The sequence below is a fragment of the Takifugu rubripes genome, chromosome 4, assembly GCF_901000725.2.
Source record: "Takifugu rubripes chromosome 4, fTakRub1.2, whole genome shotgun sequence".
NCBI classification, from domain to species: domain Eukaryota; kingdom Metazoa; phylum Chordata; class Actinopteri; order Tetraodontiformes; family Tetraodontidae; genus Takifugu; species Takifugu rubripes.
The window spans coordinates 15,933,309-15,959,344 of NC_042288.1; the positions used below are offsets into that span (position 1 = coordinate 15,933,309).

General features: G+C 54.5%; 1 protein-coding gene across 5 annotated transcripts; it reads right to left on the minus strand.

Annotated features, from left to right (window-relative positions):
- Positions 1 to 104: 104 nt before the first annotated feature.
- On the minus strand, positions 105 to 26,003 carry LOC101075125 (AT-rich interactive domain-containing protein 4B). 5 transcript variants are annotated; one of them, XM_029835359.1, is made up of 25 exons: positions 25,829 to 26,003; positions 24,030 to 24,078; positions 17,997 to 18,107; positions 15,929 to 15,994; positions 15,728 to 15,818; positions 14,754 to 14,833; positions 14,508 to 14,599; positions 13,411 to 13,552; positions 12,108 to 12,187; positions 11,798 to 11,874; positions 11,170 to 11,318; positions 11,017 to 11,089; positions 10,415 to 10,509; positions 10,225 to 10,322; positions 9,939 to 10,134; positions 9,661 to 9,842; positions 8,150 to 8,173; positions 7,231 to 7,413; positions 5,442 to 5,526; positions 5,149 to 5,356; positions 3,845 to 5,065; positions 3,633 to 3,734; positions 3,336 to 3,560; positions 2,212 to 2,358; positions 105 to 2,019 (listed from the first exon to the last, which is right to left on the minus strand). In XM_029835359.1, the coding sequence occupies exons 2-25, from the start codon at positions 24,033 to 24,035 to the stop codon at positions 1,865 to 1,867; spliced, it is 3,888 nt and encodes a 1,295-aa protein (XP_029691219.1). In that variant the 5' UTR covers positions 24,036 to 24,078; positions 25,829 to 26,003; the 3' UTR covers positions 105 to 1,864. The 5 variants fall into 5 exon arrangements, with proteins under 5 accessions (XP_029691219.1, XP_029691220.1, XP_029691221.1 ...); XM_029835360.1 differs by having other exon boundaries at positions 24,030 to 24,248; XM_029835361.1 differs by lacking the exon at positions 8,150 to 8,173.
- Between the last annotated feature and the right edge of the window lie 33 nt (positions 26,004 to 26,036).

Here is a 26,036-nt window from a genome sequence, read left to right on the forward strand (position 1 = left end):
ATAGTGTGAATATTTAGCATTGCAACGCATTAGCTAAAGTAAAATCCATCCGCGCGAAGGTCAATAAAATTGCGAAAGTTCCCATCATTGACGCGCACACTGCATTTCACAAACTATGGCATTTATTTCAAACAGAGGCTTCTGCTTTGCTTTTTACAATAAATTACACAGTGACCATCATTAGATGAGCCTAATAAATACTATTGAGCGTTTCCCGATAAGCTCCTTTACTTTCTTTTAAGCTATGCGCCATTTTCATGTACAAGTTCATACAGCTTTTGCTTCGGGCCACACAAAAGTGTCCTGTCGCATCCAAAACTACCATTTTGCTTTGAAAATCACGAGGCATGAAAAGCAAAAGTGAAGCTAAAGAAAATATATGACATGGCTACTGAAATAAATGTCAAGCAGAACAAAACAACACAAGTATGTTACAAGAACACAAATATGAGGAGCAAATGGGCCAGAAACACACATGCTGTAACCCTCAGTATTTACACTCAAACTACAGTTAAAACCGTAAAAGTGTCTGTACACAAAAGTACACATTATTAACAGTGCAAGATATTAAATAGCTTGACTCAAAAACACTTCTCAATATACAAATGTATAACAAAAGCAATACAATTACATACAAATGCCAAACAAAATGTAACCTCAGGTTATCGTAGTCGGGGCTCTATACAGAGGAAACAGCGGAGACGTCTTCAGAAATGTATACACATACCTCAATTTATGATATAAATGCACATTTACAATAGCTTTACCTTGAATCTAGTCATAGCACAGGAAAGAGAAGCTAACAGTTTTTGGTAGGGGTGAATATGGGGCAGAGCTGGCGCGTCCGTGTGGACTGTGATGATCGAAAGTGGCAGATGCTGAGACAATTTCATCGCTTTATGTGCAATAAAGCAAGAACGATTACGAAAGAAACACTGCTGATGTGGGAGTTAGCTTCATTCACGTGCGCCGCAGTTCTGAGCAAGAGCTGAAATACTCACAGCTGACTTCAGAGTTGCTCGATCCAGTTAGATGTGCAACCGAGGACATTAACGGCGCCGTGCAAACCTTGAATAGAAACACTGGCGCGGAGCGACAGAAAGGCTCACGTGCGAAAATTAACGTGACCACGAGATGTTGGCAGCCTCCATCCTTGCACGTTTGACACCCTTCAACTTACCAAAGCCGGACAAGCGTTCAGTAGTACCCAGCAGGTGATCCAGTAGTGTTCTGCCCTGACGTGTCTGCTCAGTGGTGTCAGATCAAAACCTCCATCTGTCCGACGCAGCGGCCCCGACCCCCCCTGGGAGGGCCGTCCTTCCTGTGGCGCCTCGGGTCCGAGAAGAGGAGCATGGAAACAAGTGCTGCCCTTTTTCAAAGTGCCTGATAGGAAAGAACAAAAAGGCACTACAGTATCCGACCAGCGCCACCCACCCAGCTGTGGATGGACCGGAACCCCCACCAGCGCAGACACGTACACGGGCACATACGTGCACACACACCACACGGAGGCGTTTTAAACCCTTCTGGACTCCCACCACCTTCACGGGAAAGAACCCCTCACCAATACAAAAGGGAGAGTTATTGCTTGAAAAAAGGATTCTTACAAATCTTCAATAAAGGAGCACGTCGATTTTTGTCAAATTTTATCCCCAATACAATCTCCGTAAAAGTGCACTTAAGTGCCGTTAGCTTGCCAAGAAAACAGTTGTCGATAAAAAATAGTGCTTGATTCTTTTGATTTTTTTGTCTCTGGTCTGGATGTTGTGCCCCCGTCGTTATGATCTGCTCGTGGTGGCGCTGGGGGGCGGCGCCCCCGGGGTGCTGGTTAAGTGCTGAGTGCAGCGGCGTTCTGCTCCGTCTGTCACCTGCACTCCACCGAAACCCCCGAGTTCTGTGAAGACGAAGATGAGGAGGACACCGGAGGGTCGGCCAGCGTCAGCATGACTGCGGCTGTCAGCGAGCTGGACGAGGGGGAGGAAGAGGAAGAGGAGGACGAAGAGGAAGCAGCTACTGTGCCTGGAGGAGAGAGAGCGAGCGGTGAAACGAGTGCGTGCACGTGGAAAAGCAACAACACGGACACACGGGGCCTTTGGACCACCCGGAATAATGACGATCCTCCCGTTTACAGCAGAGCCTGAATATGTCAACAACAACAACAACAACAACAACAAGGGGGGGGCCGACATGGGCGTCAAAGCCCCGACTCACTTTCTCGTTCTTTCTTCTTCATGCGTTTCCGTCGCCTGTCAATAGAGGCCACCTCCGACTTGAGGGACAGGTAGTGGTTCCTGATGTCCTGCAGCTTCTCCTGGAGGAAGGAGATCCTCTCCAGGCTGCTCATCTTTTCCAGCTCGGCTGCACCAACACAAAGAACAAAGAAGCGTTTGAGAGCCGCCGCCGCTCCACACGCCGTCACACACGCCGCTCCACACGCCGTCACACACGCCGCTCCACACGCCGTCACACACGCCGCTCCACACGCCGTCACACACGCCGTCACACACGCCGCTCCACACGCCGACACACACGCCGTCACACACGCCGTCACACACGCCGTCACACACGCCGACACACACGCCGCTCCACACGCCGTCACACACGCCGTCACACACGCCGACACACGCCGCTCCACACGCCGTCACACACGCCGTCACACACGCCGTCACACACGCCGACACACACGCCGCTCCACACGCCGTCACACACGCCGCTCCACACGCCGTCACACACGCCGCTCCACACGCCGTCACACACGCCGACACACACGCCGTCACACACGCCGTCACACACGCCGTCACACACGCCGCTCCACACGCCGTCACACACGCCGTCACACACGCCGTCACACACGCCGTCACACACGCCGCTCCACACGCCGTCACACACGCCGCTCCACACGCCGTCACACACGCCGACACACACGCCGTCACACACGCCGTCACACACGCCGCTCCACACGCCGTCACACACGCCGTCACACACGCCGTCACACACGCCGACACACACGCCGCTCCACACGCCGTCACACACGGCGTCACACACGCCGTCACACACGCCGTCACCCACGCCGTCACACACGCCGTCACACACGCCGCTCCACACGCCGTCACACACGCCGCTCCACACGCCGTCACACACGCCGCTCCACACGCCGTCACACACGCCGCTCCACACGCCGCTCCACACGCCGTCACACACGCCGTCCCACACGCCGCTCCACACGCCGTCACACACGCCGTCACACACGCCGTCACACACGCCGTCACACACGCCGCTCCACACGCCGTCACACACGCCGTCACACACGGGGCCGCTCAGCGGGCGACACTCACACATCTGGAAGCTCCACTTGTACACACGCGGGGACCTTCCGTGGTGGTCTCGCGGGTTCTGCTCGCCGTCACCCTGCTTATGATACTTATGGCTGGACGGGGGGGAGCGTCCGGGACACTTGGGCGAGGCGGCGGCGGCCTTCACGTCCGACAGGCTGTTCTTGGAGAGCGCGGCCTTGGCCGTGCCCTCCGTGACGGTTGGATCTTCACTGTCGCTGCTGTTGGCTGCAGGAAGAGCGGAGAACCAGCCGCTGTGAGGGAGAACGGCTCCTCCCACCCCGCCACGGCGCCACCTACCTGATTTCCTATGCTTTTTGGGAGGCACGGCCAGGCTCTTGCGGATTGGCTTGTGTTTCTTTGAGACTCCGGGCTGCGAGTCCTTCTGCCGTTTCTGAGTTGCTACAAACACAGAAAGAGGAAGGGGTGAGAGGGCAGGAGGACCTGGGGGCTGCTGCTGGGCCACCTGCTGCTTCAGTAACGGGATGAGACCGACCGGCTGCTGCCTGTACCTTTGGACTTGTGTTCACACTCCTGCTGGCTGGTGCCGCTCAGCTCCAGGCTGCAGCTGCTGCTGCTGTTGCACGAGAGGCTGACATCAAACACCTTTGAGGGGGACCTGGCCCCCTCGTCCTGAGGAAGATCTTGGAGCTCCCCCCCCAGGCTTTCCACTTCCACCGTGCTGCTGTCTGTCTCGCTGCGACCGCCCGTCATCTCTTCCTGGTTGGGCCTGGGGGGAAGTGCGTCAGAGACCGGCTCTGAAGGCAGGCTGGGGATGACGGATGGCGGAGGGGGGGAGGGCTGCGCCTGACCCGAGTCCTCCACGGCGCTGCCCCCCCCTGAGGGGGACTCTGGCGTTGTTGGAGGTGTGTTGAGTACAGAGTTGCTGCCGCTGCTGGGAAACTCCTGCAGTTTGTCCGCCTCCAGCTGCTCCTCGGAGGCGTCGTCCTCGGCTCCGGCAGCCCGCTGCATGTTGGGGGTCAAGCATGGCGGGATGGGGGGGGGCGGAGAATTGGCGGCCTCGGTGTCCGAGTCTGAGAACAGCTCTTTGAGAGTCTTCTTGGGCCACTGAGCCTGGATGCTGGACCACACATCCTTCTGGCCCTTTGAGCGGACCGCTGGCCTTTCCTCTGCATTACCGGCCACTTTCACCCTCTTCTCCGGAATCTCCCAAAACCGAGCCTGCCTGTTGCTCTTCGTCTTCTCCTTCATCCCGTTGTACTTCTTGGATCCTTTGGGTTTTGGCCGACTTCGCTCGCTCTCCTCTGCCTGTGATCCAGCCAGTGCCGCAGCCTCCTCGTCAGAACTGCTGCTGAGCGAGGCCCCCCTCTCTTCCCGAGAAGCAGAAATCTCCAGCTTCCTGGGAGAACCTCCGGGCAACCAGTCAGTACTCCTGGTGTTTCTAGTCCTAGCTTTGGACTGGCTTTTTGGGGTCCTCTCTGAGGAACCATCGTGTTTCCTCTTCCTAGTGCTCCCCTCTCCCTCGGTCTCTGGCTGACGGTGACGTTTCCCGACATCAGAAGTTTCAGCCGCACAGACTAACTCTGGGATCTTGGCTAAGCCGGGAGGAGGTTTGGACCCTTGTGGAAGGGTCTCGCCCTCCCGGTGCTCGCACGGTTGCACGGCCTCTGGTGGACCCATCCTGGGGCTGCCCCTGCTGCCTGCCTTATCCTGATCAGCCTGTTGCCCCTGCTCGTTCTCCTGCTCACTTTCATCGGTGGACATCTCAGAAGCTGAGGAGACAGAATGGATGTGTCAGTGTGAGCACCATGGTAACAGGCTACCTGGGCACCACCAGCCAGACCAGTGATGCTACCTTGCAGGCCATTGAGGATAGAGGTGATTTCTATGGCCTTGGCCGGAGACAGCTGAGTCCCTCTCAGCTCACCACCGTCCATCTTGGCAAAGACATCCTGGCTCAGGCCACACTTGGAGCGCGGGGCTCTGCTGGAGTTGGACGGTGATTCCACGGCCTCTCTCTCACCCAGTCTCTCCAACTGGTCTTGCTCCTTCTCCGTTTTGTTCTGTCAAAATCCAGCACAGTCAGCGAGTCCCCACACGAGACAACCAGGGGGTCCCAGCTGAAACGTTGCCACTGTGACGCCGTACCTTTATTTTTTTGCGGTGCTTTACTTTGGGCACGTTCTTGTTGGCTGGGCGGACAATCTCGTCTGCTTTGATCCATTCATCATATCTAAGAACAAAGATAAAGATAAACACAAGAGGCCGTTTCATCGAGAGGATCCTAAAGAGCTGCGAACAGCCGTTCACACAGGCAGCACACAGACGCCTGAGCTGCCTGGACCCCACAGGTTCTGACACAATAACCCCCCAGAGCAAAGGGAGGGATGCCGTGGCACTAACCAGGAAGACCACCACACAGATCATATTCAGCACCGTTCCAACAGTACCGGGGGGATTTGGGGAAGATGGAAAATGGAGATTTACAAGATTCCACACCACACACACACAATGCAGAGATCAGCCCACCTTCTTTTAGAGTGCTAGAGGACCACACAACAACAACCAGACAATGAAATGCCAATAATTAACGACGGTGTCATGAACCCTTACACTCTACCTAATACTGCATTAACCCTGACCCTGGGGAGGGGGGAGGGGGAGGGGGGAGGGTTGGGAGGGGGGAGGGTTGGGAGGTAGAGGTGAGTGGAGCAGCACGTTGGTGGGAGCTGAGCTAAAGTACCACAGCAAACCACCGGCAGGGAACGGTTCAGTTACACTCAAGCCTGTTTTAAGAGAGACAGACAGGCAGCAGGGGGCAGACAGACAGACAGGCAGCAGGGGGCAGACAGACAGACAGCAGGGGGCGGGCAGACAGGGGGTGCAGACAGGCAGCAGGGGGCAGACAGACAGACAGGCAGCAGGGGCAGACAGACAGACAGCAGGGGGCGGGCAGACAGGGGGTGCAGACAGGCAGCAGGGGGCAGACAGACAGACAGGCAGCAGGGGCAGACAGACAGGGGGTGCAGACAGACAGACAGCAGGGGGGCAGACAGACAGCAGGGGGGCAGGCAGACAGACAGGCAGCAGGGGGCAGACAGACAGACAGGCAGACAGCAGGGGGCGGGCAGACAGACAGACAGACAGCAGGGGGCGGGCAGACAGGGGGTGCAGACAGACAGACAGGGGGCAGACAGAAAGACAGGCAGCAGGGGCAGACAGACAGGGGGTGCAGACAGACAGACAGCAGGGGGGCAGACAGACAGCAGGGGGGCAGGCAGACAGACAGCAGGGGGCAGACAGACAGACAGGCAGGCAGACAGACAGACAGACAGCAGGGGGGCAGACAGACAGACAGTGCAGACAGCAGGGGGCAGACAGACAGACAGTGCAGACAGACAGCAGGGGGGCAGACAGGCAGACAGCAGGGGGGCAGGCAGACAGACAGACAGACAGGCAGGCAGACAGACAGACAGACAGACAGCAGGGGGGCAGGCAGACAGACAGACAGACAGCAGGGGGGCAGACAGACAGACAGTGCAGACAGACAGCAGGGGGGCAGACAGACAGACAGTGCAGACAGACAGCAGGGGGGCAGACAGACAGGCAGGCAGACAGACAGACAGGGGGCAGACAGACAGACAGCAGGGGGGCAGACAGACAGACAGGGGGTGCAGACAGAACCGAGTGAGGGAAGCTGAGGAAAGATCCCCAACCACCCAGTGCTCCGTTCTGTTCCTGCCACTAGGGGGCCCAGTGGGACTGGATCAGGCGAAGCAGAATGGTGAGGAAGGGAGGTTCTGTGCTGGGGGGTTCTGTGCTGGGGGGTTCTGTGCTGGGGGGTTCTGTGCTGGGGGGTTGCCCCTGCAGCCTGGTTCAAGGTTCAAAGATGGCGTTTGAATATAGTTACGTCACTTCTCCCCAGGTCCTGTCTTACCTGACGTTCCAGCCACAGTAGTGCACCAGGTAGAGCACCTCTCCCCCCTCCACGTCTGCCTCTTTCACAGTGGCCTCGTACGTCTTCAGATTGCGGCCTCGCCCATACCTCACCTGCACCTTCATCCCTGGGGGGTAACACTCAAACTCCTCCCCTTCCTCCCCCTCCTGACTGCTGTCATCCCTGCAAGAAAAACATTTCAGCACTTCCTGGCCCTAGACTGCCCCGTCCAGCACCGCAGCCCCCCACCCCCCCGGCTCAGTCCGGTCCTACAGAGCCCTTCTTCTCCACACCCTTCACCTGTCCTGTCCTGTCCAACTACCTTTGACCTTTGCCCCTGCCTTCTTAACCAAAGCGACATGAGAAATGAAACATCTTTCATTGCATCATTCAAAGCGCTGCTCTACCAAGCCGCCTACCCTCGGACCCACACACACCACATGGGCTCACACACACCCCCACACACCAACAGAGCAGCCACAAGGGGGAGCTAGTGGAGAACATGATATGGAAGCTGGGGGGTGTACAGGTGGGGCAGTAGAACCGGTGACACCTCATCACGACCTGGTGTCGCCATCATCCCTGATGAATCTCTGGCCTCTCTGACCACCGCTGACGGGGGCAGAAATGACCCCACCAGCTCAACCAAGGGGCCGTTTAGGCTGCAGACCAGGTGGAAAATCCCCGTTTGAAATGCAATGGGACCAATAATAAGGTTCTTTTTTAAAGCGTCCAGCTGTGACGGCATCAGTCGGGCCAGATGGTGCCACCAGGTCAGAAGAGGTCACAAGAGCAGGTTAGCAAAGCGCAGCTTGAAGCGACGCTACAGCATTAGGAGAAAGCGCTGCTACAGGTGCAAATCCATCTGCTGCCATGGAAACCAGCTACAACATGCTACTCCACACAGGCCAGTTCATACCTACAACCTCCACACACGAGTGCTCTGTTGACAGTGAATAGAGAAAAAAGTCACACGCCATGACGAGCATAAACACGCACACTAGAAAACTGAGTTAAAGGAGTCCACAGGTGCTCCACAGGTGCTCCACACGCCCCCCCCCCCCCCCCAGGACGAAACTCACCAGCGTCACAGCAACACAACAGAGTCAAGAAAATAACGACGCACTTCGGGTTCACTCGGAATGACATTAGCCTTTGTTTCTACTGAACAAAAGTCGGAAAAAGCTCAATATTTCAGCATTCCCACACGGTGAAACACATTAATAAACACACAAGTTTGGGAATTAAACAGTGCTCAGCCACCACTAATTAATTAGGAATTCTTAACAAAACGGCGTCTGATTTGTCATCCATTAAAACCAGCAGCCTTATTTTGCTACACAGTTCTGACCAGCCTACAGGGTCAGGGATAGGCTCAGGGTCAGGGTCAAGGTCAGGGACAGGGATAGGGTCAGGGATAGGCTCAGGGTCAGGGATAGGCTCAGGGTTAGGGTCAAGGTCAGGGATAGGGTCAGGGTCAAGGTCAGGGTCAGGGTCAAGGTCAGGGACAGGGATAGGCTCAGGGTTAGGCTCAGGGTCAGCCCAGCCTAACCAGTTTGAGGCCTCCTGATTGACAGAGTGTCTGTAACCAGCTCCACGTGCACAGAGATCCCTACAGAAACACCAGGGCAGCCACAACAGCTGCTATGGAGAGGGGATGATCTGGGCGTTAGAGCATCAATGGCCACACGTTCACACATTAAACATTTAATAAAGCTGAGCATCAAAATGATAGAAAAATCAGCCATGCAGCTTTTGCTCAGTGAGAGAAGGATAAAGAGAAGGAGGAGGGACAAAGAGAAAGCAAGACAGAGCGAGGGAGAGGAGAACAGCAGGTGACAGCTAGCCGCTGATGCTAACGGAGCGAGGGAGAGGAGAACAGCAGGTGACAGCTAGCCGCTGATGCTAACGGAGCGAGGGAGAGGAGAACAGCAGGTGACAGCTAGCCGCTGATGCTAACGGAGCGAGGGAGAGGAGAACAGCAGGTGACAGCTAGCCGCTGATGCTAACGGAGCGAGGGAGAGGAGAACAGCAGGTGACAGCTAGCCGCTGATGCTAACGGAGCGAGGGAGAACAGCAGGTGACAGCTAGCCGCTGATGCTAACGGAGCGAGGGAGAACAGCAGGTGACAGCTAGCCGCTGATGCTAACGGAGCTCCAGGAATGATAATAGCAGAGGCCAGTGAGCTCAGACAGGGCAGGGTAACAGCGGAGCCTCTTCCCCTCAGCAGCTCAGTGGACTGTGGGTTTGCTGGGAGTTAGTGATCCTCAGGTCATCTGTTAATCATCTCCTACCACTGAAAGGTGACGCGTGCTGGACACCTTTTTTCTATGTGCATGAAAGTCGGTTTAGAAATGAACGTTTCCTCCACATAGCAGGGAGCACGCGTGTGGCTCCTGATTCCCCCGTCTGAGTCCTTGCAGCACCTACCCAGAATTGTTCTTGCTCTCGTGCTCGTCGTCATATTCCCGCTTCGTGCCTTCGGCTCCAGGCAGCGCCGTCGACGAGCCTTCGTCTGCATCTGCTTTGAGAGGACCTGCCTCCTCGCCGTTCCCGCCGTCCTGTCCTTCCGTCTTCAATGGGACACATTCCACTGACTCAGGTTTGTCATCCTGTGTGGAAACAGGGTGTATGAGCAGATAAAATCAAAGGTCAATGTTCATGCCTACAACAGCGCGGAGGTGAAGCCCCTAAACAGAAGAGTGCACCTTGCAGAGCACGTAGGCGGCTTTGGAGGTGCCTGCTCCGGGCAGGGCTGCCTGCTCTCCAGAGCTGGAGGATGTGGCAGCGGCTCCTGCGTCTCCCTCTGACTTCACCTCCCCCTTGGCACCTTGTTTCAGAGGGAGGTCCATCCTAAAGGTGATGGCGGTGGAGGTGCAGTATTCCTCAAATCCATACAAGTACCTAAATGGAAAAACATCCAGACTGAAGTGCTCTAAAAATAAAGGGAAGCTTTTCTACCACAGCAAGAGTGATGGCGGCGTGTCTGCGTACTTGCGGTAGGCACATTTGACGTTGTAGCCAGCGGCTGAGTTGAGTATCGGGATTCCCAGGTCCTGATAGACCTGCTTCCACACGGAGCCACTTTCAATCTGTTCCAACATGACGATGTTGTCAGTCACCAAAGACAAGCGTAGCCGGAGTCAACGGCGGCAGCAGGCGGCGCCGCCAGAGTATCACTTACATTGTCAAAGCCGCCCAGCTTGTGCACCAGCCTGTAGAGCTTGAAAAGGTTCAGGTTTCTGTAGCCAAGAACTGGGCGTTTGTTGATCGGAGTTCCTGCAGAGAATGGAGATAACAAGAGGGGGACAGGTGATAACAAGAGGGGGACAGGAGATAACAAGAGGGGGACAGGTGATAACAAGAGGGGGACAGGTGATAACAAGAGGGGGACAGGAGATAACAAGAGGGGGACAGGAGATAACAAGAGGGGGACAGGTGAGGCCACCGTGACGGCCAGGGCCAAAGCTGCAGGGGGGTTAGGGTCAGGGTTAGGGTAGCACCAGGCTAGTCAGGGTCAGGGTTAGGGTCAGGGTTAGGTTAGGGTTAGGGTCAGGGTCAGGGTTAGGGTCAGGGTCAGGTTAGGGTCAGGGTAGCACCAGGCTAGTCAGGCTCAGGGTTAGGTTAGGGTCAGGGTCAGGGTCAGGGTCAGGGTTAGGGTCAGGGTCAGGGTCAGGGTCAGGGTCAGGGTAGCACCAGGCTAGTCAGGCTCAGGGTTAGGTTAGGGTCAGGGTCAGGGTCAGGGTCAGGTTAGGGTCAGGGTAGCACCAGGCTAATCAGGCTCACCTCTGTCCTCCATGAATTTGTAGAGTTGCTGCACAAAGTTCTCCCGCTCCTCTGGGAAAGGCTCCACTTCCTCCTGCAGACAGAAAACCCGAGTCTTAGGACATTTTCTTCGCTGAGAGGCAGAGAAGAGCGTCTGCAGGCTCCCGCCTCTACCTCCTCCTCCTCTCCGCTGGCATCTTCCTCCTGCTCTTCGTCCTCATCCTCGTCCTCATCCTCGCTGCTGGAGCTCTCCTCTTTCACCTCTGTCTTCCAAGTGTCTGGCACGACAAACTGCTGCTGGAATTCCAAGGCTGCATCCAGGGCTGTCAAATAACGACAGGGAGTGGGGGGGGTAACAGAGGGAGGGGGCGGGGGGGGGGGGGGGGGGGAGAGGGGGGACAGTTACACTCACCACTCCTGAAATCTAACAAAGTCCGGTGAAGTGAGACGAGCGTGAGGGAAAAAGGTCTGAGAGGAGCAGCAATAGCAGCTGGTTCCTGCTGCAGGAGCCCTGCTGCACCCAGACAGGAAAACACAACTTGTGTGTCTTCGCGCCGCCTTGTTGCCTCCTTATTGCCACCTTGTTGCCCCCTTGTTGCCTCCTTGTTGCCTCCTTGTTGCCTCCTTATTGCCACCTTGTTGCCCCCTTGTTGCCTCCTTGTTGCCTCCTTGTTGCCTCCTTATTGCCTCCTTGTTGCCCCCTTGTTGCCACCTTGTTGCCACCTTGTTGCCACCTTGTTGCCCCCTTGTTGCCCCCTTGTTGCCCCCTTGTTGCCACCCTGCTGTGTGCGAGTCCACTCACCTGGTCTGAGTCCTGCATCAGCTTTGGGGGCAGACTCACAGGTGAGCTCACGGACATCCTTCCGCAGCACCGTGTAACTGCAAAACAGAGCAGAGTTTTCAGACGCACACCAATGCTGCCTGTAAGGGGGGGGGGGGGAGGGGCAGTCGCTGGCAGCCTGACCGACACCATCGAGAGAGGAAGAACTCCCCGGGATTTAATATTCCGGAGAAAAAAGGCACTGTTAATAACAACTGTTAATAACAGCTGTTAATAACACCTTGAGTGGACTCACTAATCCAATAATCCCCTCAGCATCAGTACAACTTACAATTTTCCATCTTTGAAGGAGCGGACGAAGACATTGTCCTTCTTCATCGTCACATCTTCATGGCAGTCTGGAGAGATGACCTTCAGACACAGGAGACAGGAGTTTAGAGGAGGAGGAGGTGGGGAGGGGAGGAGGAGGGGGGAGGAGGAGGAGGAGAGGGGAGGAGGGGAGAGGGGGAGAGGGGAGGAGGAGAGGGGGAGAGGAGAGGAGAGGAAGAGAGGAGGAGGGAGGAGGAGGAGGAGGTGGGGAGGAGGAGAGGAGAGGAGAGGAAGAGAGGAGGAGGGGAGAGGAGACGAGGAGGGGAGGGGAGGAGGAGAGGAGGGGAAGAGAGGAGGGGAGGGGAGGAGAGAGAGGAGAGGAGAGGAGGGGTGTGTGTGTGTGTGTGTGTGGGGGGGGGGTCTCACAGCTGTTTCCAGAAGCTGAGCAGCACCACAGTGGGAGCTGTGTCATTGCAGCGCTACTGTTATGGACATTTAATTCCCACCAGAACTCTTCCTTTGCAGAAACACACACACACACACACACACACACACACACACACACACACACACACACACACACACACACACACACACACACACACACACACTTCCCTCCCTGTGCTGCAACAACAGTAGACATTTTGAGTTGTCTTTCACCAGGACACTTGTGTTGGTGCTGAGTCCCTGAAGTCCGTGTCCTTGGTGACACGTCCACCCCTGCGATGCCCCGCCCCCTGCGATGCTCCACCCCCTGTGATGCCCCGCCCCCTGTGATGCCCCACCCCCTGCCATCAACCCAGAGTGTAAACAATGACAGGCCGCCATCTGCTGCACTGTTGAGAGCTGCCACCGGGGGGCAGCAGGGAGCAGGAACAGCCAACCAGGGAGAGGGGGGGCAGCTGGGTCCAGAGTTAAAGGGACAGCCTGCCCCCCCTCCTGGTCTCTGCTCTACTTTCACACTTACATAAACAAACATGTCCTGTCAGCTCAGCACTCTGCTAATAGTGGTTAAGAGCTGTTGTGTGGGTGGACCCAGATGAAGTGAAAACATTAAACCCATGTTTGTGCTGCACTGCTGCCCAAATCAAAAAGCCATTTCAATGTTTTTGGTCAACGCATTTCGATACTTTCTCTATGAGAAATGAGGCCGATCACAGAGTCAAAATAGGCTTTCTTGCTGACAGGAAACAGGTAAATAATTAGCGACTGATTGAGTGACTGCCAGATGTTCCGGAGGCAGGTGTGGAGGAGCTGGTGCAGAGAGAGGAGTGTTGGGTGGCACTGGTGGAGCAGAGCATGAGAGGGAACAGGCTGTGGCTCACCAGAGCAGGGTACCACGGGCTCTTCTTCTTGTCCCCGGGGGCGACCCCATCCACGCACACCACTTTGCCAAACAGATCCTCATTCTGCCGCTGGTCGCTCTCCTCTTCCTCGCTGGAGGATGAAGACAGCTCCTCTTCCTGACTGTGGATGGGATGGAAATGTTACCCTGCAGACTGCACAGAGCTATGTGGAGCAACTTTAATCTTGATTTGATTAAGGGAAATCAAATCAATTACAGTGCTAATTATAGTTGAGAACGTCCCATCGTTCACACCAGAGAAGTGTAACATGTGTCCATCTGTGCCTGAGATCACGTGGATCATGGAACACGACTAACACAGGCAGCCATGACAGGAGGGATGACGGCGGTTAAAGGAGGAAACATCTCCTGTTTGCAGCCACATCAGGCCTCCACCCTCACACCAGTGATTGCAGGTCACTTCCATGGCCAACATTTCCCCCAGCACATCTAATCTGAGTGTTGCTTGATGGGAAGAAACAAAAACCTTCATCTAAACTGTAAAAGTGCTGCACGTGGATAAAGAAACGGTGATAAAAATGCACCAATTTCCTCCTCAGAAAGGTCAATCATGCAGCTATGTTTTATACATCAGGGAATGAGTATCAATATCAACCCTGAACGCCGACTCAGCCCGCAGACATGCTCCTGCCCAGGTCCACAGAGAACTCTTCCATTACCAGAAGAAGATATTATATCGTGGAACAGGCAGCTGCCCCTGTTTTGGCACCCCAGGCTTTATCCCACGGTCAGTGCGTGTAATTAAAGGGTTAAAGCCCTATTGTTGCACACGGAGGTCCGAGGTGCCGACACGCAGCTGGGACCCACTGGGTCAATATTGCACTGATGTTGAGAGTAATATTGACTTTACTCTCAATGTGAAAGGAGTCAGAAAATTAAATTATCGTTCTTTTCTTAGCAAAAAAGTGCTACAATTTTAGCAGGCTCCAAAGGCCCCCAGCGGCCAAAGCTCCCCACATCTGGAGCGTGTAGCCGCCGCAGCTCGGCCCGACTGAGGCGCTGGGTCCTTGGGTACGTTACATTTGATCCTGTGCAGGCCGGGAGGAAGATACTCACACTGGGTTGGACCGCCGGCCACGGTTGCCCTTCTTGCCGATGACAGGTGTTCCGAAATGCTCGGGGTTGGTGAGAGGGAGTCTGTCGAGCGTCTGGAGGAGAGAAACAACGGGGCCTCAGCGTCACGAGGCAAAGCTGAGCATGAATGGTGCAGCCGGAAAGCTAACAGCTACTCAAACGGTTCCATGCATAGCCGCGTTTCTAGAAGGGCGGCGGTCCTCCAGAGCAGGACGGCCCACTACTCACTTCGCTCTCTGCAAAGTGACGCGCTCCTTTCAGGCAGAGAGAGGAACGCCTCAGGGTCTTCTCGTCGCCATCGTCGAACACTGCAGACGTGAGAGAAGAACCGTCAGGCTGCTATAATCAGGCCGGGTCAAACGAGACGTTCGTTCACGCTGCAATTCCAATCAGGCCCTGAAAGTAGGGCCCGCGCACGCACGCACGTACGCACGCACGCACGTGCGTGCGTACGTGCGTGAACAACAGGCCTCTGAGTGGCGGGATGCTGAAACAAACGAGGTTCCTCTTAAAAAGTGCCCAGCAGCTGGTGAAAGCCACTTCCAGGTGGCTGTTATTAGAGGATGGAGGCCTCCTGGGGGAGCGGAACCAGCAGCACAGCTGAAAAAGCCTCTTTTGATTGTAGGTGCCATCAAATGTGCCTCACATTCTTCACATTACAATAAGACATATGGGATTAAATCATCGCAGCATCTTCAGTTTAATCTCATAGTGACTCCGTCTAAATCCTTAAAATCCCAGATTTGCTGCTCCGCTTTATTACACCTGTCATTTCTTTTGTCTTTTATGAATGAAATAAGAGAAAATGGGCCAGGACCAGATGAGGAAAGGCATCAATACACCATCATTTTGCTGCTATTATTGTGTCTTTGTATCTTTATGCTCTGGGGGAAATATAGCAGACTAAGAAGGAAAACAGTGATTAACTAATAACACAACATTGATCACATATAGTAAATGTGAATCAGCCTGTGGACATTAAACTGGATCGTCATCCACTTAGGGTCAGGGTCAGGGTCAGGGTCAACCCTGACCCTGACCCACTGAATGCTGCTATGAGTGAGGGAGGTTTGAAGAGTGATGCTTCAGCTGTAGATTTTGGAGCATATTTTATAAACATAAAGCACAAGACCTTGAAGATCATCTATGAATCTCAATTCTGTCTCCAATTCCAGGATAAGGAGCTCGGATAAAGGGCTCACCGACGGTGTAGATGCTAGCATCAGTCAGCTTATTGATCGTAGCCTCCTGGTAGACTCCATCCGGATTTTTCACTTCTACAACAGCTCCCACCTGAGGGACAAAACGGGGGGGGGGGGGGGGGGGGGTTAGCCCTCATCCCAACATGATGCAAACAGCAGAAGATGCAGCCGTGCTGCTCTCCTCCATCCTTCCACACCTACCTTTAACACTCCTTTGATGTTTTCATCGTGGACCTCAGCCGTGGACAGATCTGGCCTAAAGGTCACCTGGGGGAGAGCGAGGGGGGGGGGGACCAGTAAATAAACACATTCTCAAATGTCAGCATGTCCAGTCTGATCAGCCTGGACTAAAAGGCAGTGACAGGCGAGCAGAGTGTGGTGAGTTTCACTGTTCCAGCAACACCTGCTGGCAACAAGTGGTGATTAGTAAGTGTTTGGACTCCTAAAGCTGCTTTCTGGAGCTGAGTCCTGCCTGTTGGAGCCACCAGCCATGAAGTGACCCTCCCCCCCTGGACTCTGAACCCCCTCATCTACAGCCGGGCCCAGTCTGAGGAGACCATAATCTGATCACTGCTGGGCCGTCTGCACGGCAGCCTGGCAACAGTAGCTGATGGAAGAGCACGAGCACGAGCACGAGCACGAGCACGAGCACGAGCACGAGCACGAGCACGAGCACGAGCACCGGCACCAGCACGAGCACGAGCACCAGGACCGGCACCGGCACGAGCACCAGCACGAGCACCAGCACGAGCACCAGCACCAGCACCAGCACCAGCACGAGCACCAGCACCAGCACGAGCATGAGCACGAGCACCAGCACCAGCACCAGCACCAGCACCAGCACGAGCACCAGCACCAGCACGAGCACCAGCACCAGCACCAGCACGAGCACACACACTGGAGCTTATGCAAAGAAGACGCCAGAAGTGAAAGTCGGTAAAATATAATAATATCGCAACGGGAAAACCGATTTCACATTCATCCGATGAATCCAATCGGAATCTTCAGCCCTGCATTAAAGGGGAGACAATGTCTGAAAACAAGGCAACAATTCCAGGAAAGGTTCCCTCCTAATACAGGAGCAGTGGTTGGGAGGGCAGGAACCTACAGCCCATAACCATCACATGTTAGCACATACGGGGGGGGGGGGGGGCATCATGTGCCTTTACCATCGTTATACATTAGTAAGTCTGTTAACATTCCCATTTTTGTCATTATACTGGCCAAGGAGAATAAGGCGCTCCTGTCGGAGTGGAAACACGGAGACTTCCATACGGAGGAGGCCACATATCCGTGTCTGGGGCTCCAGAAGTGTGTGTAACCCTGTGGCCAACTGGATAGTTCTGTAGGACCTCAGAAATCCAAACTCAGATGTTGGCCTGCTAACGTGCACCCAAGCAGACGCACCTCGTGGCTGTGTGCACCAGTGCATGGTTAGCTAGCGTGTGCGCTACACATCTCTGGGGTTGAGAATTCCCCCACAGGGTCACAGCACCATACTCTGCCAGCCTGGACTTTAAGGGACCAGCAGACACAACGATGAAGCAAACAGGAGTTCATTAAGGTGCAGCTACTGCACAACTGCCCTATTTCAAAGTCCGTGTACGAAGCTCCAGTTCAGCAATACTGAACTCACACTGGACCAATTAGCACGCTAATTTAGTTCTGAGCCGAGAGTGCCCTATTAGTGCTTTAGCATCAGGCTGAGAGGGGGAACGTCGGAGTCGACTTTATTATGTGGCTTCCATCTGCCCACCGACAGAAAGACATTTGATGTTTTCAGGACAACACAACAGCGCTCCTTTGTCTACCTACAGGGCAGCGTGCTAATGCAGGGAAAGAGCCAGACTCCGATCATTGTTCCTCCCACACACTCCAGCAGAACGCAGAGACAAGTGATCCATCTCTATTGTATCGCCCAGATGCTCCGGTCCCACTGGGCCGAGCGGGGCCTTCATCAGCAGAGCATAAAGGGGGCGGAGCTACAGCTGCAGAGGCCCTCAGAGCTGCATGTTGGGGACCCAGGTGCTGCTCACCTGTGTGAACAGGACCACCACCCAACCCTGGTGGCAGAGACTTGGCCTGGAGGTCATTGCAATAATAATACCAGCTTTGAATCTTCCTGAGAGCTCTGTAAACATGGCGGAAGCAGCAATCGTGATCCTCGGAGCGCCACAACATGGAGCCCTGCTGCACACGTCTTCACACACACAACACACACGTCACACTTCTTCATTCTGGGTTTCCTGCTCTCAACGCTGGGACTTACCTTGGCTTTCACCAGCCTCTTGGCAGACTTAATTTTGGCTTCACAGAAAGCCCCTCTGTATTTGGCGCTCACGTCCGTCCCTACAGTCAAGTAGGGGGGCTCCTCCAGGGTCTGAAAGCAAGTTCAAAACAGAGTGGATTTGAAAGTGTTTTATCACAAATATTACTTCCTGGCATAGGGGTGTTGTGAAGGCCACGCATGGGCTGGCCTGGTTACACAGAAATCCACCCAGCTCAGTGATTCAGCCTGGAAAACACACACCATCTGCTCTGGATGTTGGAAAACACGTCTCCGAGGGAGCAAACAAAAAGGCCACTTTACTGCAGCTTTGATGATGGCAGGGAAGAAGCTCTCCGCAACGCACAGCACCATCTTGTGTCATCATTGGATGTTTATCAAGCCTCCAAGCTCCCCAAGAACAGACACGCCGAGGGTAGAGCACACAGAGGAAGCAGATGCTGCGTGTGCACGGGGGCAGCTACCATTGGATATTTACACAAGTGCGGAGAAACAGTATTGATGGGAAATCAGGAGATATTTGTGCTGGGATGGATTTTCATTTGACCTTATTAAGGGAGGACCAGCACCATCCTCCTAGTGGGAGGCAGCAGACCATGAAAAGACGGACTGAAAGAGACTATCACAGGTTTGGAAAGGAGCAGCACCAAGTGGGTAAGAAGGTTAGAAAATAGCACTGATGTGGATCAGCTGAAGGGCCGTTACTCTACAACTAGAGCTCAGATGATGGATTTGCACCCAAGCCGACCCTATGAGCACCAAATCCCACGGAGAATTTAAATGTTTGTAGGATGAACTAAACCTTTCTCTGACCCTTCAGGCACAGATGGTTCTGGCAGGCTGGGACATGTCACCGTTAGCCAAGGTGCTAACTTACGTCAACGTTCCCGCTATTAGAGGAAGATCATCATAGGCCATTATTGACCCACTAACACGTCTGCACGTGCACAACACTGCGGTGTCCGTGGGCGGGCGCTCAGTTGGGATCAGGAGGGACGATCATGTGACAACACAAACGCGTCTGTCGGGCTCACGTTTACTACAGAGTCGTCAGTTATCCAGAAAATCCTTTTTGCACAGAATAAACGACTGCACACGTCTCCTCTTCTTCACCTCTTCGTCCCTTTCAGGGTCACTGGGGGGCTGAAAGGTGAAGGCAGCCCCCCCCCCAGGAGAGTCCCCAGTTCATCACAGGGCCCCAGATGAGCATTTGTGGGTTCGGTACCTTGCTCAAGGGTACCTGGGCAGTGCTCTGAAGGTCGTCTGGCACCTTCTACTCCCAGAACTCTTTCCATGGTTTGTCTGCACTGGGGCTGGAACCAAGAACCCTCCACATCTCAGCCCAGGTCCCAACACCCGGGGCTGCCGTCAGCCATGTCTTAAAGTCTAATTTAAGGAATTACCCAGAGCCCTCGGTTGGAACGCGAGTTGAGCTGCAGCACCTACAGGTGGCACCGTCCCGTTTCCTGCCATTATCTCAGGAGAAGCTCCATCTAATCCCAGTGGATGTGCTGCCCAGGGGCTGGGGACGGTGTCTGACAGGGGCCCCCACCCCTGAACAAACACCCCATTAGTCTCCTGTCCTGCCCGGCCGGAGCAGCACACAGAAGAGCCGGTTAATTCCCTGGACCAACAGAGGCAGATCACAGCTGTGGATGCTGAACGTTAGCGATGAGAAGCTCCAGAAGTTAAGACCTTCTGGAGCATGAAAGAAACCTCCATCCCTGGGGAGAAAAATGCTGAGTTCCTCTTTTCTAATGGTCCTGAAGGACAGAAAACGGTTGGATAACTGAGAGAAGATCATTGCGACGACTCGCTTGGAGCTGCAGGATTCCTGCAGAGCTGGCTCAGATGCCATCCTCCAAAGTTTAAAGCAGGAAATAAAACACACAGCTATGCTCATCAAGCCTTCCACTCAGCGAGCAGCTGATGGCGGCCCGACCTCTAACGACGCCTGATTGAACAAGACACAGTTCTCGTTATGAGGATGAGCTCCAGCCTCAGACGCACAATCACAGAACATTTCTGCTCTGCACTTCAGGGACAAGATGCCCTGGAAGATGAACTGTAGACGATTAAACATATTACACCCCTGCTTATGTGAAGCCCGTTCACTCAGGACTGGTGCGGACACAAGAAGGTTCCAGCCTTTAATCATCCCAGCGTCACTCAAACCAAACACTGGGGGGAAATGGGCAACGAGCAAGGAGAAAAAGATCAGACACTGTCAAGGATTCCACCAGACACTCAAGCAGTGTAGAAAATGTGTCTAAACTACAGGTTCAATGACTGAGAGCTTCAGTTCTCTCATTGGACGGCTGGTGGTCACATGACCGAGTGCAACAGAACGCCGTCTCAGCATCTTCCAGCAGCATTTTGCTAGAATTAGCTTGATGCCTTAAGAAGCTCAGCCAATGTTTAGCAGCTCCGTCTCCGACTGCTCTACCTGCCGCTCACCAGAACCAGAACCAGAACCAGAACCGGCTCTGGTGACTGGTGATCACTGTTGACGAGGCACGATTGTCATCGCTGGAATCCCCTAACAGATGGTCGCCAATGGCAACCTAGCGCTCTTTTAGAAACATCTGTGATAATGCAGCTTAGGTTCATGAAATACTTCACAATATTGGAGCACATATGGTCATTGTAGCGCCACCAGCAACACGCCGGGAACATGACACCTTCGGATCATCGCTCTCTTCATTGAGTACTGTCCAGGATATGTGTGTGTGTGTGTGTGGGGGGGGGGGGGGGGGGTGTAAATGCTGTGCTGTGTAGAGCTGGTGCACAGCCATAAATCCAGATTTATTACTGTGTAGAGCATCACACTGAACATCCAGGACCAGAGCAGCAGCACTTCACTACTGCGACCTTTGCAGTGACCAGCTGGTTAGTTAGTAGTTAAAGCCAAAGTGGGTTCCTTTATACTGAGCAGCACATGAAGGAGGGCAGGTCAGATGACACCTGGCCAAAGGTGGTCAGAGAGGTGGTCAAAGGTGGTCAGACACCTGATGAACCAGCTGTACTCTGAGACACAGGTGAGACACAGGTGCGGTAGCTCAGGTGTTACTGGACCAGACCCAATGCTCACCTGAAGTCACCCACCTGTGGGCTCCTCTCTGGTTCTGAGCAGTCCAAATGTACCACAGCAGAGGGTACAGTCACGTTAACGGGACGGTTTGTTGGGTGCTGGTCCAATGAGACCCCCGAAGGGCCAGGGTGGGCGTGGTTTGGGCCGTTCTGACCCAACAATCTCCACCACCCAGAAATGTGACCACATGGTTAGAACTGCCCCCTCCCCCAGCCAGGGCTGGCGCTCATGTTCAGTGTGTGCAGGGGTTGTGTGTCTGTGCACTCAGCAGTACCGCTGCACGTGGCGCCCAGGAAGCCTCCCGGTGCTCGCCGCTGACCTGATGTCATGAGCCGTTGGAGTGGTGCGTGTGACAGCTGCTGCCTGAGCTGGAAAACTGAGCGGAGGAAATCGTCCCCTCGTTCATTTATTCTTAACAACTTGGTTTCTGTGTAAGCGTTGAGATATTAGAAACACCCGTGTTGGTGTGAAGGGGCCGGGGAACGAGCGTCTGAAGCGTGCGCTCAGCGCGCACGTCCAATAATCCGGCGGTGAATCAGCCCTTTGTCCAGCCACAACTCCAGTCACCGGTCCTTTAAATGGGGTTGCCTTGGCGATGACATGGCAGTTTCAAAAGGAATGTATATAAACACAAAAGAATGTCCTCGTTGCACACATGTAAGAACAGTTATCAAAGACCCCCCCCACAGAATTCTAGTGTTCACAGCCTCTTACGTCATTAAATGAGCCTTTGAGAGTGCTCTCAAATGGGAGGATTCCAAACACGCTACTTTAGCACGGCCCTCCTTGATGAGGGCCGTTTCGTATCGGTGCCGGTGACCAGAAGACAATAAGACAGACGTCAGCCTATCCTCCATCCTGTCACATGACTGGTCTCCAGAGCAGCCAGTCACATGACATCTGAAGTTTGTTGACACTTGTGTCACCGTGCAAACAACGGCCCCAAGTGCAGCAAAGCTAACAGGCTAATTAGTTTGCTAGCAGACTCCACAGACTGGCATCAGACGAGGCTACTGGAAGCAGGTGGGATCATGGCGCTGCTGCCCCCCCCCGTGTGTGTGTGTGTGTGTGTGTGTGTGTGTGTGTGTGTGAGAGATGAAATGTGGGTTATAAAGGGCTTGTAGCTCTGTCCCTAAGTCGGGCGGCTCATCGTGAGCTGAACTTTTGGAGAGGATCAACACGGTTCCTCACTATGTTCATCATCTATGGACCATGGGAGGTCAAGAATATAACAAGTTCTTCTTGAAGATTTTCAGAATATGAAACCAACCCAGCCGTAGTAACCAGTAGCACTAACCATCACCAGTAGCAGTAACCATCACCAGTAGTAACCATCACCAGTAGCAGTAACCATCACCAGTAGTAACCATCACCTGTAGCAGTAACCATCACCAGTAGTAACCATCACCTGTAGCAGTAACCATCACCAGTAGTAACCATCACCAGTAGCAGTAACCATCACCTGTAGCAGTAACCATCACCCGTAGCAGTAACCATCACCAGTAGTAACCATCACCTGTAGCAGTAACCATCACCAGTAGTAACCATCACCCGTAGCAGTAACCATCACCAGTAGTAACCATCACCTGTAGCAGTAACCATCACCAGTAGTAACCATCACCAGTAGTAACCATCACCTGTAGCAGTAACCATCACCAGTAGTAACCATCACCAGTAGCAGTAACCATCACCAGCAGTAACCATCACCAGCAGTAACCATCACCAGTAGCAGTAACCATCACCTGTAGCAGTAACCATCACCAGCAGTAACCATCACCTGTAGCAGTAACCATCACCAGTAGTAACCATCACCAGCAGTAACCATCACCTGTAGCAGTAACCATCACCAGTAGTAACCATCACCTGTAGCAGTAACCATCACCAGTAGTAACCATCACCAGTAGCAGTAACCATCACCTGTAGCAGTAACCATCACCCGTAGCAGTAACCATCACCAGTAGTAACCATCACCTGTAGCAGTAACCATCACCAGTAGTAACCATCACCCGTAGCAGTAACCATCACCAGTAGTAACCATCACCTGTAGCAGTAACCATCACCAGTAGTAACCATCACCAGTAGTAACCATCACCTGTAGCAGTAACCATCACCAGTAGTAACCATCACCAGTAGCAGTAACCATCACCAGCAGTAACCATCACCAGCAGTAACCATCACCAGTAGCAGTAACCATCACCTGTAGCAGTAACCATCACCAGCAGTAACCATCACCTGTAGCAGTAACCATCACCAGTAGTAACCATCACCAGCAGTAACCATCACCTGTAGCAGTAACCATCACCTGTAGCAGTAACCATCACCAGTAGTAACCATCACCAGCAGTAACCATCACCAGTTACCATCATGGTTAATCAGTTAACCTCATGGTTACCAGCAGTAACCATCACCCCCCAGTGCTGGGGGGTCGGCGGCGTGATCAGGCCGTCCGTCAACGCTCGTTAATGAGGAAGTGAAGCTGGTGGGACACAAAGCAGACCCGAACCCTAACGCAGAGAGGACCCAACAACACCAACGACACTCAAACTAAAACTAACATTTAAGGTGCATCACGCGTGCTACTGGTGCACGATCGTGCAGCGACAGCCTCGCTGGCGGCCAGTCAGGGCCGGCGCCACCGTGTTTGGACCACCGTGTTTGGACCACGACGTGTCCAGACTTTGACAAACATCACAGAAACAGGGTTTTTAACAAAAACAGCTGCTGATTTCCTGCTTAGCAAACTAATGTGGCGCCTCAGTCAAAGTCTTCCCACCACTGGGTCTGAACCAGAACTGACATTTGCTGAAGGTTCTGAACCAGAAGAAGAGAGCAGAGGTTTTACCGTTGGTTCTATAGCCACATTAGCATGTCTAGGGACGTGTGGGAAGGGCGGCGTTAGAGCGGCGGAAGGCGGCGTGGCTTACCTTCATCTCTCAACGAGTCCTCTGGGCGACCCGGGCGAGCGATCCGAGGCTGCAGACACACAGTGCGGACAGGCCGTTAAGCACTCCTGCAATGGCAACTTCAACCTGCTCAGGTGAGACGCGCTTCTGGGCCGATGACGTCACTTCCCTCCTCCTGCCACACTGCTGGGTGCAACTGGGCTGCTAGCACGACTCCCATGCTCCACAGCCACGCGGACCCTGCACACCCAACCGGGGATCCACCGTGTGAATTGATTCTAGAAACCTAGAGGATTCTCGCCTGCATAGAAGCGGGTGCTCGCCGGTCCCGGGGCATGTGCGCCGGCGAGCACCCTCCAGGAGAACATCCCTGAAGCACATGGAAGCCAGCCCGGCTTCTTGGACCAACTAAGTTGTTGGCTGCTGGAGACCGAGGCGGCTTCTCCTCACGCTTCACACAAAGGCGAAGGCGGCGTCCGGTGACCGGATCCGCCGCAGCCCGGAGCTCGGCTCCCCGGGCACCGCGGCGCTGCTGCCGGCTGGAGCCATTAGTGGAGCGGACCTTCTCCCACGGCTCCCCGGTCCCTGGTCCCGGGGACTGGTCCCGGGATGGGGCAGCAACGCCGCACCGACTGCCTTCGCTTTCGTTTCTCTCTTGTGTCGGTGCGACGCTGTTGCGGAGAGTTCGCTCGACGCGGAAAATAGGGCGATAACGAGGCTGCTCGTCCCCGAGAAACGTCCCATTCAAGCTGCCTCGCACCCACACGCTGGAGGGGGGCCCCTCGGCCGTGTGGCCCCCCAACACTCACGCTCTGTTCTAAAATGTCCTTTAGCGACGCGTCCAGGATGTCCCCGAGCGACCGCGGCAGCGTCGGGCGGGCTCGCCTGTGACAAAGAAACGGATCAGCGAAGCGGTTCGCAACAAGGTCAACCCCGACGGGGGCTCCGGGGGCTCCGGAGCCGCGTGACCGGGAGCTCGTGCCGCGGTGCGGCCGCGGAGGAGGCGGCGACGACCGGTGCGGGCAGCCGCCGCGTCAACAACAAAGCTCGCAGAGCCTCAGCTGGGTCTGCCCGGGTCCCAGACGGTGGTGCTGCGGAACTACAGCCCGCAGCGACCTCGATCAGAGCCCGACCTCCCTGCAAGCGGGATGTTGCTGAAATGTGCAAAACACAGGAAGGCTGAATCAAGCCCCGTCAATCAGGGCAGAAAATAGAGCCGCTCGCTCATGGTGACGGTCAGCACTCGGTTCCGTGGTACCGAGTATCTAGACCAGCCGACGCTGGACGAGTCAGCCGGGAGAAGCCGACGACACCAGTGGCACAAAAGGGCAGCCTGACGAGGCAATTTAGCCGTTTAAGGATAGACTTTACATGCACGTCGACACATCTCGTCCCGCAGCAACAGCGAGCGTCGGACGTCGAACCCTTTGGACCGGTGCTGTGGAACAAGCTGACAGGCGTCGCTCGACGACCCCCCCGGATTCCTCTGCTCAACAACAAAACAAGGCAGCGCTGCTCCGGCAGGCTGGAGAACTGATCCATCCCGGTGCAGCGTTAGCATGCTAGCCTGCCCGTTATGCTACACGCAGTAATATGGCTGCTTAACACCTAACTTTATCATCCACCCACTCAAGTTTCTCCTGTATTCACGTTCGTCGTTTTTTGTTTTCTTTTGCCGTCCGGGCGCCTCGTTCATTCATTCCATAAAGCCACCGTAACCACCACAGCATTAGTTAACAAGTTAGCTAACGTCAAGGTTAGCTTGGTTAGCAGCAGAGAAGCAAAATAGCGATGGCTCGGGCGAACAAAACCAGGCTTACCTATGCTGGCAAGTTGAGAAACACTTCTGTTTTTCGACGAAAGTGGATCAGTTATCCATAGGAACATTTATGTGAAGGAGATCGCGGGTTTAAACGTCGTCCAACGGACGCCCGTTGATGTTGGATGCGGATGGGTAAAAGTGGTTTTCGCAGAGCGCCGCTGTTCGCCTTGTTGAGTAGCGCTATGGAGCCTGGCTCGCGGAGACCC

Excerpts from the sequence above, each read along its gene's own strand:
- LOC101075125 (XM_029835359.1), bottom strand. Across the intron at positions 14,834-15,727 it reads TGCTAGCATCTACACCGTCG|TGTTCGACGATGGCGACGAG; the intron begins GTGAGCCCTTTA and ends TCACGTCTGCAG. Across the intron at positions 5,066-5,148 it reads TATCCTCAATGGCCTGCAAG|CTTCTGAGATGTCCACCGAT; the intron begins GTAGCATCACTG and ends CTGTCTCCTCAG.